The 13,699-nt window shown below is 30.5% G+C and overlaps 4 protein-coding genes and 1 non-coding gene across 5 annotated transcripts; 4 read left to right on the plus strand and 1 right to left on the minus strand.

Annotated features, from left to right (window-relative positions):
* Positions 1-239: 239 nt before the first annotated feature.
* Positions 240-4,681, plus strand: DFA_09176 (EGF-like protein; the record flags this gene model as incomplete). Its single annotated transcript, XM_004352552.1, has 12 exons — positions 240-246; positions 627-762; positions 907-999; positions 1,201-1,302; positions 1,380-1,523; positions 1,624-1,761; positions 1,847-2,082; positions 2,147-2,266; positions 2,350-3,159; positions 3,240-3,445; positions 3,510-3,687; positions 3,762-4,681. The coding sequence occupies 12 exons, from the start codon at positions 240-242 to the stop codon at positions 4,679-4,681; spliced, it is 3,090 nt and encodes a 1,029-aa protein (XP_004352604.1).
* Positions 4,682-4,787: 106 nt separating this feature from the next.
* On the plus strand, positions 4,788-6,260 carry DFA_09177 (uncharacterized protein; the record flags this gene model as incomplete). The annotated part of the gene is made up of 2 exons (XM_004352553.1): positions 4,788-5,335; positions 5,411-6,260. The coding sequence occupies 2 exons, from the start codon at positions 4,788-4,790 to the stop codon at positions 6,258-6,260; spliced, it is 1,398 nt and encodes a 465-aa protein (XP_004352605.1).
* A 222-nt stretch (positions 6,261-6,482) lies between these two features.
* Positions 6,483-10,913, plus strand: DFA_09178 (uncharacterized protein; the record flags this gene model as incomplete). The annotated part of the gene is made up of 13 exons (XM_004352554.1): positions 6,483-6,550; positions 6,578-6,663; positions 6,754-6,889; positions 6,971-7,420; positions 7,484-7,546; positions 7,631-7,711; positions 7,786-7,854; positions 7,929-8,000; positions 8,071-8,306; positions 8,387-8,461; positions 8,546-9,388; positions 9,469-9,903; positions 9,985-10,913. 13 exons carry the CDS (start codon positions 6,483-6,485, stop codon positions 10,911-10,913), a joined length of 3,543 nt encoding a protein of 1,180 aa, XP_004352606.1.
* Positions 10,914-10,988: 75 nt separating this feature from the next.
* Positions 10,989-13,631, minus strand: DFA_09179 (uncharacterized protein; the record flags this gene model as incomplete). The annotated part of the gene is made up of 3 exons (XM_004352555.1): positions 10,989-10,992; positions 12,374-13,128; positions 13,203-13,631. The coding sequence occupies 3 exons, from the start codon at positions 13,629-13,631 to the stop codon at positions 10,989-10,991; spliced, it is 1,188 nt and encodes a 395-aa protein (XP_004352607.1).
* Positions 11,993-12,065, plus strand: DFA_09180. The gene has a single exon. It is a non-coding gene; the product is annotated as a tRNA-Lys (tRNA).
* Positions 13,632-13,699: the final 68 nt, after the last annotated feature.

Genomic DNA, 13,699 nt, shown 5'->3' on the forward strand with positions numbered 1-13,699 from the left:
ATCTACTTTACTCGCTAGCGAGTACCAGTCAGTATCTATTTAATAATATCTTTTCCTTCCTCCACTTCTCGTCAACCGGTATTTCCCGAAAAAGAATGTAATGGCGCCAGAATAAAATTTATCCTGTTCATAGGATCACTAATCAAACAATGAAGATGAGGTTGGATATTATAAAATAAATATACCACGGATAAACTGGAATAAAAAGATATTTTGAACACGGAAAAGACGATAATAAAATGACAGGCATGAAAAGATGGAGGGTTTGATTTTTTGAAGATATTTTAGCAATAAAATTTCTCGTTTCGCCCCAATAAATGGACTATATCAACAAGGCCACCACCCTGTACAATGAAGAATCCATCATCTTCAATTCGAAAGAGAAGAAGAATACGAGCGAATCAAAAGGAAGATAGAGCAGAAAATGAAACAAATTTATCTCTTTTCTATTTTTTTTATTTTTTTCGTCACCCCTTCGTTTGTATTTTCACAGTTGGATACCAATGAATGTATGTAGAGACAGACAGAGAAAAAGAAAGAAGATTATAATATATATAGTGTACAACTCAATACTTACTTTAATATCTATATGATATCTAAATAATCATAATCTATCTCTATTTAAGTGAATTCAGCGATATTCATCATTAAACAATATGGTATACCAGTCCCACTAGATCAATCACTGTGCAACTATGTTTATGCTGGTAGAGCTGTATTTAGTTGTCTTACTATATCAGGTCAAACTCATGTAGTAGATATGTATGTAGAGATATATATATATAGAATCATCATTTAGAATATGAATATATGATCACAAACATCATGTGATATTAATTAATTATGATTCATTTTAAATATTTATCTTTTTTTTCTCTTTCTCTTTCTCTCTATCTCTCTCTATAGAACATCAATATTATTACCATATGTAAATAAGGGTGATCCAGATTATACATTGACATCATTATACTTTCCATCATTGGAGTCTATTGGTTTAATGTACTATGGTAATCCTACAAACAGTTCAATCAACCTGTTGGATCTCTTTGTGGACTTGCCGTATCCCTCTTTGGTTCGATTACATTTGAACGGCTCCCAAGTAAATTATATACCTCCCAAGTTTTCAACCAATATGCCAAAATTGGATTATGTCATGTTGATATTGCCCAACCTCACCACCACCAACTCGTTTTTTGATAGTCCAACGGTATATCCGTCTCTGAGATATCTCGTCCTTGGTTTCTATCCAACCGACGAACTCATCCAATTCTCAAAGTCTAAAATGCCTATCTTGGAATCAGTGTATGTAAAAAAAGAGAAGAGAGGAAATATATTTCACATTGTATATATCTAATAATGATATTTTATATTTTCACTAGTGATTTTGCAATTGGAGATGGATCAAAACTTCATTTTGGATCTGATATCGCTATCACCTATCTTTCTTGTTATGGATTACCAAGAGGAATACAAAATATACAATGTACATTGTCTATTGGTGACCCTTCAAAAATGAATACTTTGTAAGTTGTAAATCAATCAATCAGTCAGCCAAGTGTGATACTGGATTTGAATATATTACAAATTGTATACATTTTATTGACCATTTCCATTTTTTGTTAGAGTTGTACATGGTAGAAATTCATCCTTTTCTCCACCCGTGAGTCCTTCATTCAAGGTATTAAAAATGTTGACAATTAAATTCCTTAATATTACTACCTATCCAATTTCCTTTACATTTCCTCCACTAATGGAATCACTGTATGTATAGATATATTTAAAACAAAAAGAGAAAACAGATTTTAAAACTCATTTTTGGTTATTTATTTTTCTATTTTTTTTTTAGTGCTTTTGAAAATACTCAAATTACACAAGTTCCAAACATTCAATTACCTTCTTCGGTCAAAGTACTCTCAATCCTTTTTAATAATGTCGCTGGAACAGTAGATTATGATTACGTATTTGCAAACAGTACCAATTTGCAACTTTATCTCCAAAGTCCTCTCATCGTTGGATCTATTCCCGATAGTTTTTGTGACAATAGACCATTTGTTTTTGGAACATCAATTTCTTCAATTCCTGGTACGCGAAAAAAAAAAGTAATAATAATAATAATATTTAATATTTTCTAATACTTTTTTATTAGATTGTTTTTGGTGCTATTCAGGAGACAATAGCATTTTCACAACAAGTGCAATTAAACCACCAACCATTACTTGTGATATAGGATTGGATTCAACATTTCTAGTTACAAAGAATGGAAAAAGTATGTAAAATATTAATATTAATATTAATTCTAAAAATAATAATAATTTGATTTGTTAATATTAATCTTTTATTTTCTTTTAGTTACTGTAACTGGTAGAGGGTTAGGATGGGGAGCACCAGATATTAAAGCTATCATTCCTAATCGTCAAATGGAGATAACGTATCCTAGTTTTGCATTACTTGAACCACCAAAAAATGTTACATTTAATTTACAAAATGTAGGACCTGTTGTTTCAGTGCAAGCAGAGATTGCTGAAGGAGGTGTCACTATCAATGATGTTAGGTTTTCTCAAATGGCCAATTATGTTGAGGTCAGAATGTACATGTACAATTATAATCCCTATTTTGTCCCTTTGGTTCAATTCAACGAAATGGCTGCTCTATCAAGTGGAATGACGGTTAACAAAACAATGATCACCTTTGCAGTACCCCCAATGCAAAGTCGACAATGTTATATCAATGTTAACAACCAGTACTACCAAGCTAACTGGGGGACCTATTTTTTCAAAACCTTTCCAACCATCACCAACATTTCAACTCTGTCGTCACCTGGAACCCCTATAACCATCATTGGTAATACTGGAGGTTTTGCAAACTCTGTCATTCAAGTAACATTCAACAATGGAACTTTGAGTGAAACCGATTGTCTAGTATCAAATTATACATCAACCTATATTATTTGTTCAACTCCAATCACTCTACCAGGTGTTTATGGAAATACAAGTGTTAGAGTAAATGTTAATGGTTTCTTTACATTCTCTAGTGTTGTACTTAAAAGTGTTCAAACCTATTGTCAAGAAACTACAAATTATTGTCATGGTAATGGTGATTGCAATGAAAGTGGAATTTGTTTATGTAAACAATCAAATTTTTATGATTCTTGTTCAAAAAGTAAATATAATAATAGAAAAATATAAAAGAAATAGATTATTAATTTTATTATTTTATTTTAATTTATTTTAATTTTTTAGGTTATCCAACACTTAGTTCAGGTCAATATGATTCAAATGATTTAACAATGGTTTCACTTTATGGTGATTTTGGACCTTTACCAACTCTGACCAATGTTTCAATCAAATTGAATAATTCAATTTCATGTACACCAACCATTGTTTCACAATCAAGTATCAGTTGTACACTATCAAGTAATGCACCATTTGGATTATCATCAGCTCAAGTTAGTGTTGATGGTTTTAATACCTCTTCGTCAAATATACTTCGAAACACTATTAATAATGGAGGTGGTACAAGTTTCAAGTGATACTAGTAACAGTAGTAGTGATGAAAATGGAGGAGAAACAGCTCAACAAAAATGTTCAAGATTAACATTTAATTGTTTTGGTAATGGTATTTGTGATACGAATGGAATCTGTGTTTGTAATCAAAATTATAATCCAATTGATCATTGTTTTACTAAATGTAAGTTAAAAAAGAATGAAATAATATAAATATATATTTTTAAATTAATTTATTAATTATTTTCCTTTTTTTAGTTATAAATACAACGATTATAGCAAATTCAACATCACCAACAGTATCATTTGATGTTGATGGATTAGATTTCCAATTTGAATTTAAATCAATTCAAGAATTGGATTTGGATAATAATGTTTTGAATTTATTAAATATTGATGATTATTCTTGGAATGTAAATGTATCAATCAATGATATTAATACAACTGCAGTTTATCAATTAAATACTACCAATACAACCAATAGTAATAATAATTCAACAAGTCAATTTAATCCATTCCAATCACTTCAAGTATCATCAACCATTTCATTCTCATCACAACCAAGAGAAATTCCATTTGGTGATCAAGTCCTTCAAATCAATCCAAACTCTATTAAATTGGCAATCAATGTTAGTGGATGGCAATATAGTTCAAATGTAGCAACACTCAGATTAATATTCACATCAGTGGTAAATCAAAATCAATCAATTGAATTTAACTGTGAAAAGACTGAAATTGGTACACTCTCTTTTGACTCGCTATCAAATCTTCAATACCTAAGAGTTGTAAAAGATAATATTCAATTTAATGGTAGATTTATTGATTATGCCATTTCAGATGGAAGAGTTGTTTATTCTCAAACTGAATTGGTATCATTTACTCCAATAGATGATAAAGATAATGATAATGATGGTCAATCAATTGCAACGATTGGAATAAGATTGCCTCAATGCCAAGAATGTTTATTGGATCCTGATTTTACACCACTTTTAATTGATAAAAGTAATGATCAAGGATGTGGTGAATCATCATCAAAAGCATGGAAAATAGCTGTTGGTGTTGTGGTTGGAGCTGGTGCTGCTATTGCCATTGCTGCTGCAACTGTAATATTAGTATTAAAGAAAAGAAAGGCCACTATTTTCCAAAAGAAAATGGATAGATTATCTTTCAATCAATAAAACAAAAAAAAAAAAAAATATTGTAAAATACTTTTCCCACTGTTCTTCATCACCTCATTACTTTTTTTCCTCACCATATTTATTTATTTGTTTTTATATAGAGATAATGAATAATAACATTTATATTATAACATTTATAGATGTATTTAGAAATGTAATGACTAGGAATGAAATATTTCAAGCATTGGCAAGATTAGATCGTTTTAAAAGATCGTCATCATCATCTATAAATGACATAGGAGAATTCTATATAAAAGGAAAAGAATTAAGAAAATCATTAGAGAAGATGTTTGTTTATGGTATGGATTGGAAGTTTATTTCATTGTCTCTACATCTACCGGTTAAACCGTTTGATGATGTAGTTGTAAACTCTTTACAATCAGGTCTAAACAAATATGTAGCACATTCAAATGTAACATTAGATTCGATTAAAAAGGCAATCGAATGGGTTGGCTCATTTCAACCAGAAACTGATTTGTTGTCTCGTGTTGCATCTCATTCCGAGTTGGATACTCTAATTCATCTATCAACACAATACCCACAATGTGATACTAGAGGTGCATTGGATAACGCAGCAAATCGAGGTAAAATAGATATGGTCAAATGGTTACATTTTAATAGATCTGAACCTTGTTCAACTTTTGCTTTAGATGGGTAAAGATAGTCTAACCAATAAGAATAATAAGTAATCTAAAACTTACTTATATTTTTCTTTTCTATTTTATTTAGAGCAAGTTCTGTAGGATCAATAAAAGTAGTAGAATTTCTTCATTTTAATAGAAGTGAAGGATGTACAATCAATGCATTAAATAGTGCAATTCAGAATGGTCATTTAGATGTGATACGATTCTTGATGGATAATAGGAGTGAAGGATTCTCTAGTCATCCAATTGACGAAGCATCGAAAAGAGGAAGACTTGAAGTAGTCAAGTATCTTGATACACGTCTTGGATCGACAATACCAAGAATATGTTCAATGGCTGCGATGAACATTTCCGCAAAGAATGGTCATTTACCCATCGTAGAATATTTACATTTGAACCGTACAGAGGGATGTAATTTTCTTGCATTCAACGGTGCTGCCTTGAATGGACATTTAAATGTCCTAGAGTATCTTGTAAACAACCGTAAAGAACGTCCTAGTGCCAATGTAATGATAAATGCAGTACTGGCCAATCGATTAGACATTGTCAAATACCTTGATGGTATAAAGGTAGGTACAGACTATTACAAAAAGTCAATGGATGAGGCATGTACTAGAAACTATATGGAAATAGTAGAGTTTTTCCATGGTACAGGTACCAAATGTAGCAAAAATGCAATGGTTGGAGCATCAAGAAACGGACACTTGGGTATGGTCATGTGGTTACACTATAACCATGGTGACGATCTGCTCGACGTCAAGAGCGATGCTGTTGATCAGGCAGCGGAATCAAACCATCTTGAAGTGGTCAGGTTCCTCCTCATCAATCGACCTTCATCCACTGTTTCAGATTCTACTCGTCGATTGATACAAAGGAGCGGATACTATACACATATCGCAGATTTCCTAAACAATCACACCACCACCGCCATCTGAAATGTGAGTCGATGCGAAATGCCGTCGACCGATTTCAAATAAACCAGAGAAAAAAACCCGCAACGAAATTAATTTTACATCACCAAGATATTTTTTCAAATCGAACAACGCGACATGTCAGGACAAATGGGTCTGAACAATTTTAGATATTTGCATTAAAATTTATCGACCCCAGATTTTCTTAAGCTCATCACAATAATCTTTCTCGTCGACGCGATGAAGATGCCAACACAAAAAGGTCGATTGCGATCTTTTTTCAAGTTCATTTTCGAAAAACACAAACACAACATGTATTTTTATAAACAAATAATTTTTAGCCTCCTAGTATCATCGATATTTCTCATTTTAAACAATGAAAAAACACCATCTATTGTATTATCACAAACTTTACCTATTGATGAATGTATGTATTAAATTTAAAAAAAAAAAAGATATAGACCATCATCTGATTTCTAAAATCTTTCTTTTTTTCTTTTTTTTTTTATATTTTTAGTAAACTCTGCAATCTTTTTAATTAATCAATATGGATATCAAATTCCTCAAAATGATTCACTTTGTAACTTTGACATTTCATCAAACAAAGTCTTTCGTTGTAGTTCTAAATCTGGTCAATGGCATATAGATCAAATGTATGAAATAATGATCACCACTTTAAGATGATGATCTTTTCATTTAACTTTTTTTTCTTTTTTTATTTATTTTCAATTTAGATATTCTGAATACACTATTTATACAAATGTTGGAATACCAGATCACACTTTGAAATCATTGACATTTCCAGCTTTGAATTTATTTCAGCTTTGGGGAACCTCTGCTACAAATCTTTCAATCAATCTATTAGATCTTTTTATGGAATCGTCTTATCCCTTGCTCAATACCTTTACAGTAACAAATTGCAGAGTATTTAGAATCCCAGACAATTTTGCAGCCAATATGCCAGTGGTGCAAAACCTACAACTCAGACTCCCAGATGTGACCACCTTTGGAAGTTTCTTTCCAACACCAAATCTTGGACTTGTCATTGTAACTGGCAACTTTACCAAGGCACCTTTAATGGGTTCAATGATCTATCCAAAATTAGACGGCCTAATGTTTACATACAACCCAATAAGTGATACAATCAACCTACCAAAGAGTCAATTTCCTTTATTACGTGTTTTGTATGTAAAAAAAAAAAAAATGAAAAAGAAGAATTGGAGTTTTTAATATATTTTTTAATTTAGGGAAATATCAATTACAACCGGATCTCAATTGGATATTTTTACTGATACTCCCATCTCTGTTGTGTATGTTACATTTTTTTTAAAATTAATGAAAAAATATGTTAATCTTTTTATTTTAATTTTATTTTATTTTTTTCATTTTTTTAGGGGATGTATGGGTACTCCAAGAGAAACATCAAATATAGGTTGTAGTATGCATTTAACAGATATAAGTAAAGTTCGACAAATGTATGTATATATTGACAAAAAAAAAAAATCCATCATTTCCTATTCTTTTCTAATCAAAATTAATTTAAATTTAGAGTTTCACATGGAAAATTTTCTACATTTTCGCCCATGATTGATTCAACTTTTAAAGTATTGGAAGTTTTGTATGTAATAATTGATCAATTCCTTTTTAATCACATTTTATGTTAATAATAATCTTTTTTTTTTTATTATTAAGAATTTTTGCTTTTGGATCTAGAACAACTTATCCATTCCCACTAGACTCTATTCCTCCCATAGTAACTTTAATGTATGTTTATAATAGCAAGATTCAAAAGAGATAAACTTTTATTTAACCAATTTTTTTCTTTTTTTTTTAGTTCAATGGAAGGTAATCAAATGACATCAATTCCACAAGTTCAATTACCTTCAACAGTCAAAGATTTCTCCCTCCATGGCAATCCTATTGTAGGACCAATAGATTTTGATTATCTTTTTGAAAATAATACAAATATGGCATTAAGAGTCAATAGTAATCAGGTTACTGGAACTGTTCCTGACAGTTTTTGTGACAATAGATTAAATATATATGGGACTTTAATTACTGCTATACCAGGTAATTCAAAAAAAAAAAAAAAAAAATCTAATTAATTAATCCTTTTATTCTAATACTTTTTTTTATTTATTTATTTTTAGATTGCTTTTGGTGTTATTATGGAGATCAAAATATTTTATCAACTTCGATTCCTAAACCAGTAAATTTTGTTTGTAGTATGTAAAAAAAAACAAAAAGAAAATAGTTTGTTAAAACTAATATCTTTTTTTTATTTTTTTTGTTTAATTTTTTTTCTATAGAACCAGCATTTGATTCAACATTACTTGTTACAAGAAATGGAAAGGTAACAGGTACAGGTAGACTATTAGGATGGGGTTTTCTTCCAAACATTAAAGCTATCATTCCCAATCGTCAAATGGAGATAACGTATCCTAATTATGTATTACTTGAACCACCAAAAACGGTGTCATTTAGTTTAAGCTCAGTTGTTTCAGTGCAAACTGATATCGTTGAAGCAGGTGTATATATCAGTGATGTTAAATTTGTGCAACAGGCCACTACTATTCAGGTCATTGTCGGCATGTACAACTATAATCCCTATTTTGCCCCATCTGCCAAACTCGAACAAGTTGATTATCTCTATTCAACATGCAACAAAACAATGATCACCTTTTCAGTTCCACCAATGCCAAGCGGTGTATATTATGCTTTTATCGCCAATCAGTATTTCAATGCCTCCCTACCACGATCCTATAGCCAAACCTATCCAACCGTTACCAACATTTCAAAATTGTCGGCTCCTGGAATCAATATAACCATCTTTGGTAAAACTGGAGGTTTTGCAAACTCTGTCATTCAAGTAACATTTAACAATGGAACTTTGAGTGAAACCGATTGTCAAGTAATAGATTATACATCAACCTATATTATTTGTTCAACTCCATTTGGTCAACCAGGTGTTTATGGAAATACAAGCGTTAGAGTAAATGTTAATGGTTTCTTTACATTCTCTAGTGTCGTACTTAAAAGTATTCAAAGTTATTGTCAAGAAACTACAAATTATTGTCATGGTAATGGTGATTGCAATGAAAGTGGAATTTGTCTTTGTAAACAATCAAATTTTTATGATTCTTGTTCAAAAAGTAAAAATAATAGAAAAATAATATAAAAGAAATAGATTATTAATTTTATTATTTTATTTTAATTTATTTTAATTTTTTAGGTTATCCAACACTTAGTTCAGGACAATATGATTCAAATGATTTAACAATGGTTTCACTTTATGGTGATTTTGGACCTTTACCAACTCTGACCAATGTTTCAATCAAATTGAATAATTCAATTTCATGTACACCAACCATTGTTTCACAATCAAGTATTAATTGTACACTGTCAAGTATTGCACCATTTGGATTATCATCTGCTCAAGTTAGTGTTGATGATTTTAATACCTCTTCTCCAAATATACTTGTAAATATGAATAGTGGTAATAGTACAACTCCAAGTAGTAGTAGTGATGAAAATCATACAGGAGAATCAGCTCAACAAAAATGTTCAAGATTAACATTTAATTGTTTTGGTAATGGTATTTGTGATACGAATGGAATCTGTGTTTGTAATCAAAATTATAATCCAATTGATCATTGTTTTACTAAATGTAAATAAGAATAGAAAAAAAAAACAAAAAAAAAGAAATATTGATTATTTTTATTAATTTATATTTTTATTTATATTTTAGTTATAAATACAACGATTATAGCAAATTCAACATCACCAACAGTATCATTTGATGTTGATGGATTAGATTTCCAATTTGAATTTAAATCAATTCAAGAATTGGATTTGGATAATAATGTTTTGAATTTATTAAATATTGATGATTATTCTTGGAATGTAAATGTATCAATCAATGATATTATTACAACTGCAGTTTATCAATTAAATACTACCAATACAACCAATAGTAATAATTCAACAAGTCAATTTAATCCATTCCAATCACTTCAAGTAACATCAACCATTTCATTTTCATCGCAAGAAAGAGTGATTCCATTTGGTGATCAAAGTCTTGTAATCAATCCAAACTCTATTAAATTGGCAATCAATGTTAGTGGATGGCAATATAGTTCAAATGTAGCAACACTCAGATTAATATTCACATCAGTGGTAAATCAAAATCAATCAATTGAATTTAACTGTGAAAAGACTGAAATTGGTACACTCTCTTTTGATTCATTGTCAAATCTTCAATACCTAAGAGTTGTAAAAGATAATATTCAATTTAATGGTAGATTTATTGATTATGCCATTTCAGATGGAAGAGTTGTTTATTCTCAAACTGAATTGGTATCATTTACTCCAATAGATGATAAAGATAATGATAATGATGGTCAATCAATTGCAACGATTGGAATAAGATTGCCTCAATGCCAAGAATGTTTATTGGATCCTGATTTTACACCACTTTTAATTGATAAAAGTAATGATCAAGGATGTGGTGAATCATCATCAAAAGCATGGAAAATAGCTGTTGGTGTTGTGGTTGGAGCTGGTGCTGCTATTGCCATTGCTTCTGCTGCTCTCATTTTTCATCGAAAGAAACTCCGAGCTGGAATATATCAGTCAAAATTGGATAGAGCCAGTACTTCTATGCGATCAATGGGTTAAATTACTAAATAATAAAGAAATATACACTTCAATTCCGCCATTTTAATTCCTTACCAATACACTGTCCTAGCAATTTTATCTAAAAAAATAAATTGAAAACTAATGATGTTATACAAAAACAAGAAAGTCTTTGACAATGTTTTATTAATTTAATCTTTAGGCACCAACTGTTCTCTACTATTGGAAGAGTAGTACACTTAAGTTACAAAGTTTTATTCTTCTTTTTATTTGTTCTAAAAATATATCCCTATTTTTTTGTTTAGTTGATTATTATAATATTAATATTATAATTGATAGATGGAGAGAGAATAGAAGAGGATGATGGTGGTGAGGAGAATTAAAGTGATCGAAAAAAGATAAAGAGTACTTAATCTAATACCCTCGTAGTAGGAGCAAGGGTGATTTGGCTTTTTTGGATTTTGGCTCAAATGACTTTGAATCCCCGGTGAAGGACCAGACTTGGCACTAGTCCCAACCAAGTTTGGCCTGTCACTAGAACCTTTTTACCATACCTTCGTTTTTCATTTTTCTTTAATCAGTTATGCATTTTGGAGCTAAAAGCAATTTTTTTAATTTTTTTTAAAAAAGAGATAAATGTACAGATAGAGTAGAGATAACACATTATTTGTACTCAGATGAATTGATTGATTTAAATTGAATTTTTAAATTTTAAATTTGGACCATATATAGCAACACTGGGAATAAATTAAATTGCTGCCCCCTTAAATGGGTGGCGTCGTGCTCCTCCTCCTCAATAGGTAAAAAAAAAAATTAACGAAAAATAAAACAAATAGGTCCTTATTTCTGACCCAAAAGGTCTGAAATCACCGTATGAACTTTTTGCTCCTGCGAAGAAAAATAAACCAGATTTTGTAGGTGGAAGGGTATCAAATTTTTGGTTATCTTTTTTTAAGTTGTTTGGGAAAATCATGCTTTCAAAAAAAGATTAAAAGTCTTGCGCTCTACCGACTGAGCAAACAAGGAACATGATTTGTTCCAATTTAAACGTTATTCTATTTATCAAAAAACCGCTCAGGGCGCGGGTCCAGATGCGTGAAAATTTTGCTGGTAAAACATGTGCCTTGTTAGCTCAGTCGGTAGAGCGCAAGACTCTTAATCTTGTGGTCGGGGGTTCGAGCCCCCCATAGGGCTATATTTTTATTGTTTTTTTTTTTTTTTGCGATTTTCTGTCCTGCCGAAGCTGTTCTACGCACTCATGGCTATCGTTCTAACCAAGTTTCATCAAATTCCATTGAAACCATAGAGGAAAAAACCTTAAAATGGTTTAACCTAAGTTTTTTTTTGGATAAAAAAAATGGCAAGGGTAATTTAACAAAAAAGTGAGCAAGAAATGGAGAATGATGTTCTCCATACCCTTATCTTTGCAAACTAGTTTTATAAATTTCCATCTTTTTTTTTTTTTTTTTTACAAATAATGTAATTAATTTTTATTTCTTTACATTACCCAAAGACTAGAAAATCTTTGTCTTGATTTAATAACGATAGGATCCTTATTTCCAAGAGTGTCAAATATTTTAAAAAGCAAACGACGAGCAGCTTCGTCATTGTATTTTTTATCCAATCTAATGCACAAAAGTAATTGATCGATAGCATTTTGATATTGCAAGTCTTGATAATAGAGCAATGCCAAATGATAACGAGACTCTATGATTTTACTTTTGTTTTCAACAATCTTTGGATCAATCATTTCCAATTGTTGTAATGTCTCTTGAATTTCTTGTTTTGTTGTTTTTCCCTCTTCTCCTCCTCCTCCGCTTGTACTCTTTGCCTTTTCCACTTCAGATTGTAAATCGATCAATGTTTTTGCTTGAAGCAAAAGAGGAGTAGTGAGTTCCTTTGGATAATCTGTAGTGATGAGTTCAATCATATGTTTGACAGCCTCCATATTTCGTTTTCTAATGGAACAATCGAGGATACCCCTGACAGCCTTTACTCGATCTTCATCATTGTGCATCATTTGCATGTACACTTGATAGGCTTGATCAATCTTTTCCTCTTTTAGAAACTTTTCAGCCACCGAGTTTAGATTTGATTCGTCATTTGATAAAAGGTCATCAACCCATTCCTTTAGTTTGTCGGCTGGAGGATTACCAGTGAATTGTTTCAATACCTTTCCTTTATAAAGTGAAAATACTGTTGGTAATTCTTTAATTTGTAATGATTGTCCAAGTCTTGGGTATTGATCAACGTCAACCTAAATGATAAAGGTAAGTAAATAAAATATTTAAATCTAAAAGTTCTATATATTTGTGTATAGTTTAAGTTTACCTTTGCAACTACAAATTTACCAGGGTTTGATATAGCAAGTTGTTCAGATTGAGTTACCAATTGTTGACTATAAGAGTTTTTATGACTATAACAAATTAACATTACTGGTGGTACGCTATGAATAACAACCTTTTCAAATGTATCATAATTTAAATCATAAATTAATGGTGTTTGTGTAGAAGAAGGTGAAGGAGTAGAAGGAGTAGAAGGAGGAGGGGTAGTAGTTTGTATTTTATGTTGATTCTTTTGTGATTCAAATGTTAAACCTTCATCCTTATTATTATTATTATTATTTGAATAGTATCTATTGTTGCTAATACTATTATTATAACTAAAACTATTACTATTAATAGTACTTTGTCTATTTGTTAAAGAAATGAATACATTTCTTTTTAAACTAGTTGTAGTCAATCTTCTAAACATCATCATTCTTGAAAAGTGATGATCATTGAAATTTCAAACATCTACTTTTTAAGAACATTAGAAAAACAAAAATA

Source organism: Cavenderia fasciculata (genome assembly GCF_000203815.1).
Source record: "Cavenderia fasciculata unplaced genomic scaffold Scf_EU5ZYIE01DZOHE-5, whole genome shotgun sequence".
In the NCBI taxonomy this organism is placed as follows: Eukaryota; Evosea; class Eumycetozoa; order Acytosteliales; family Cavenderiaceae; genus Cavenderia; species Cavenderia fasciculata.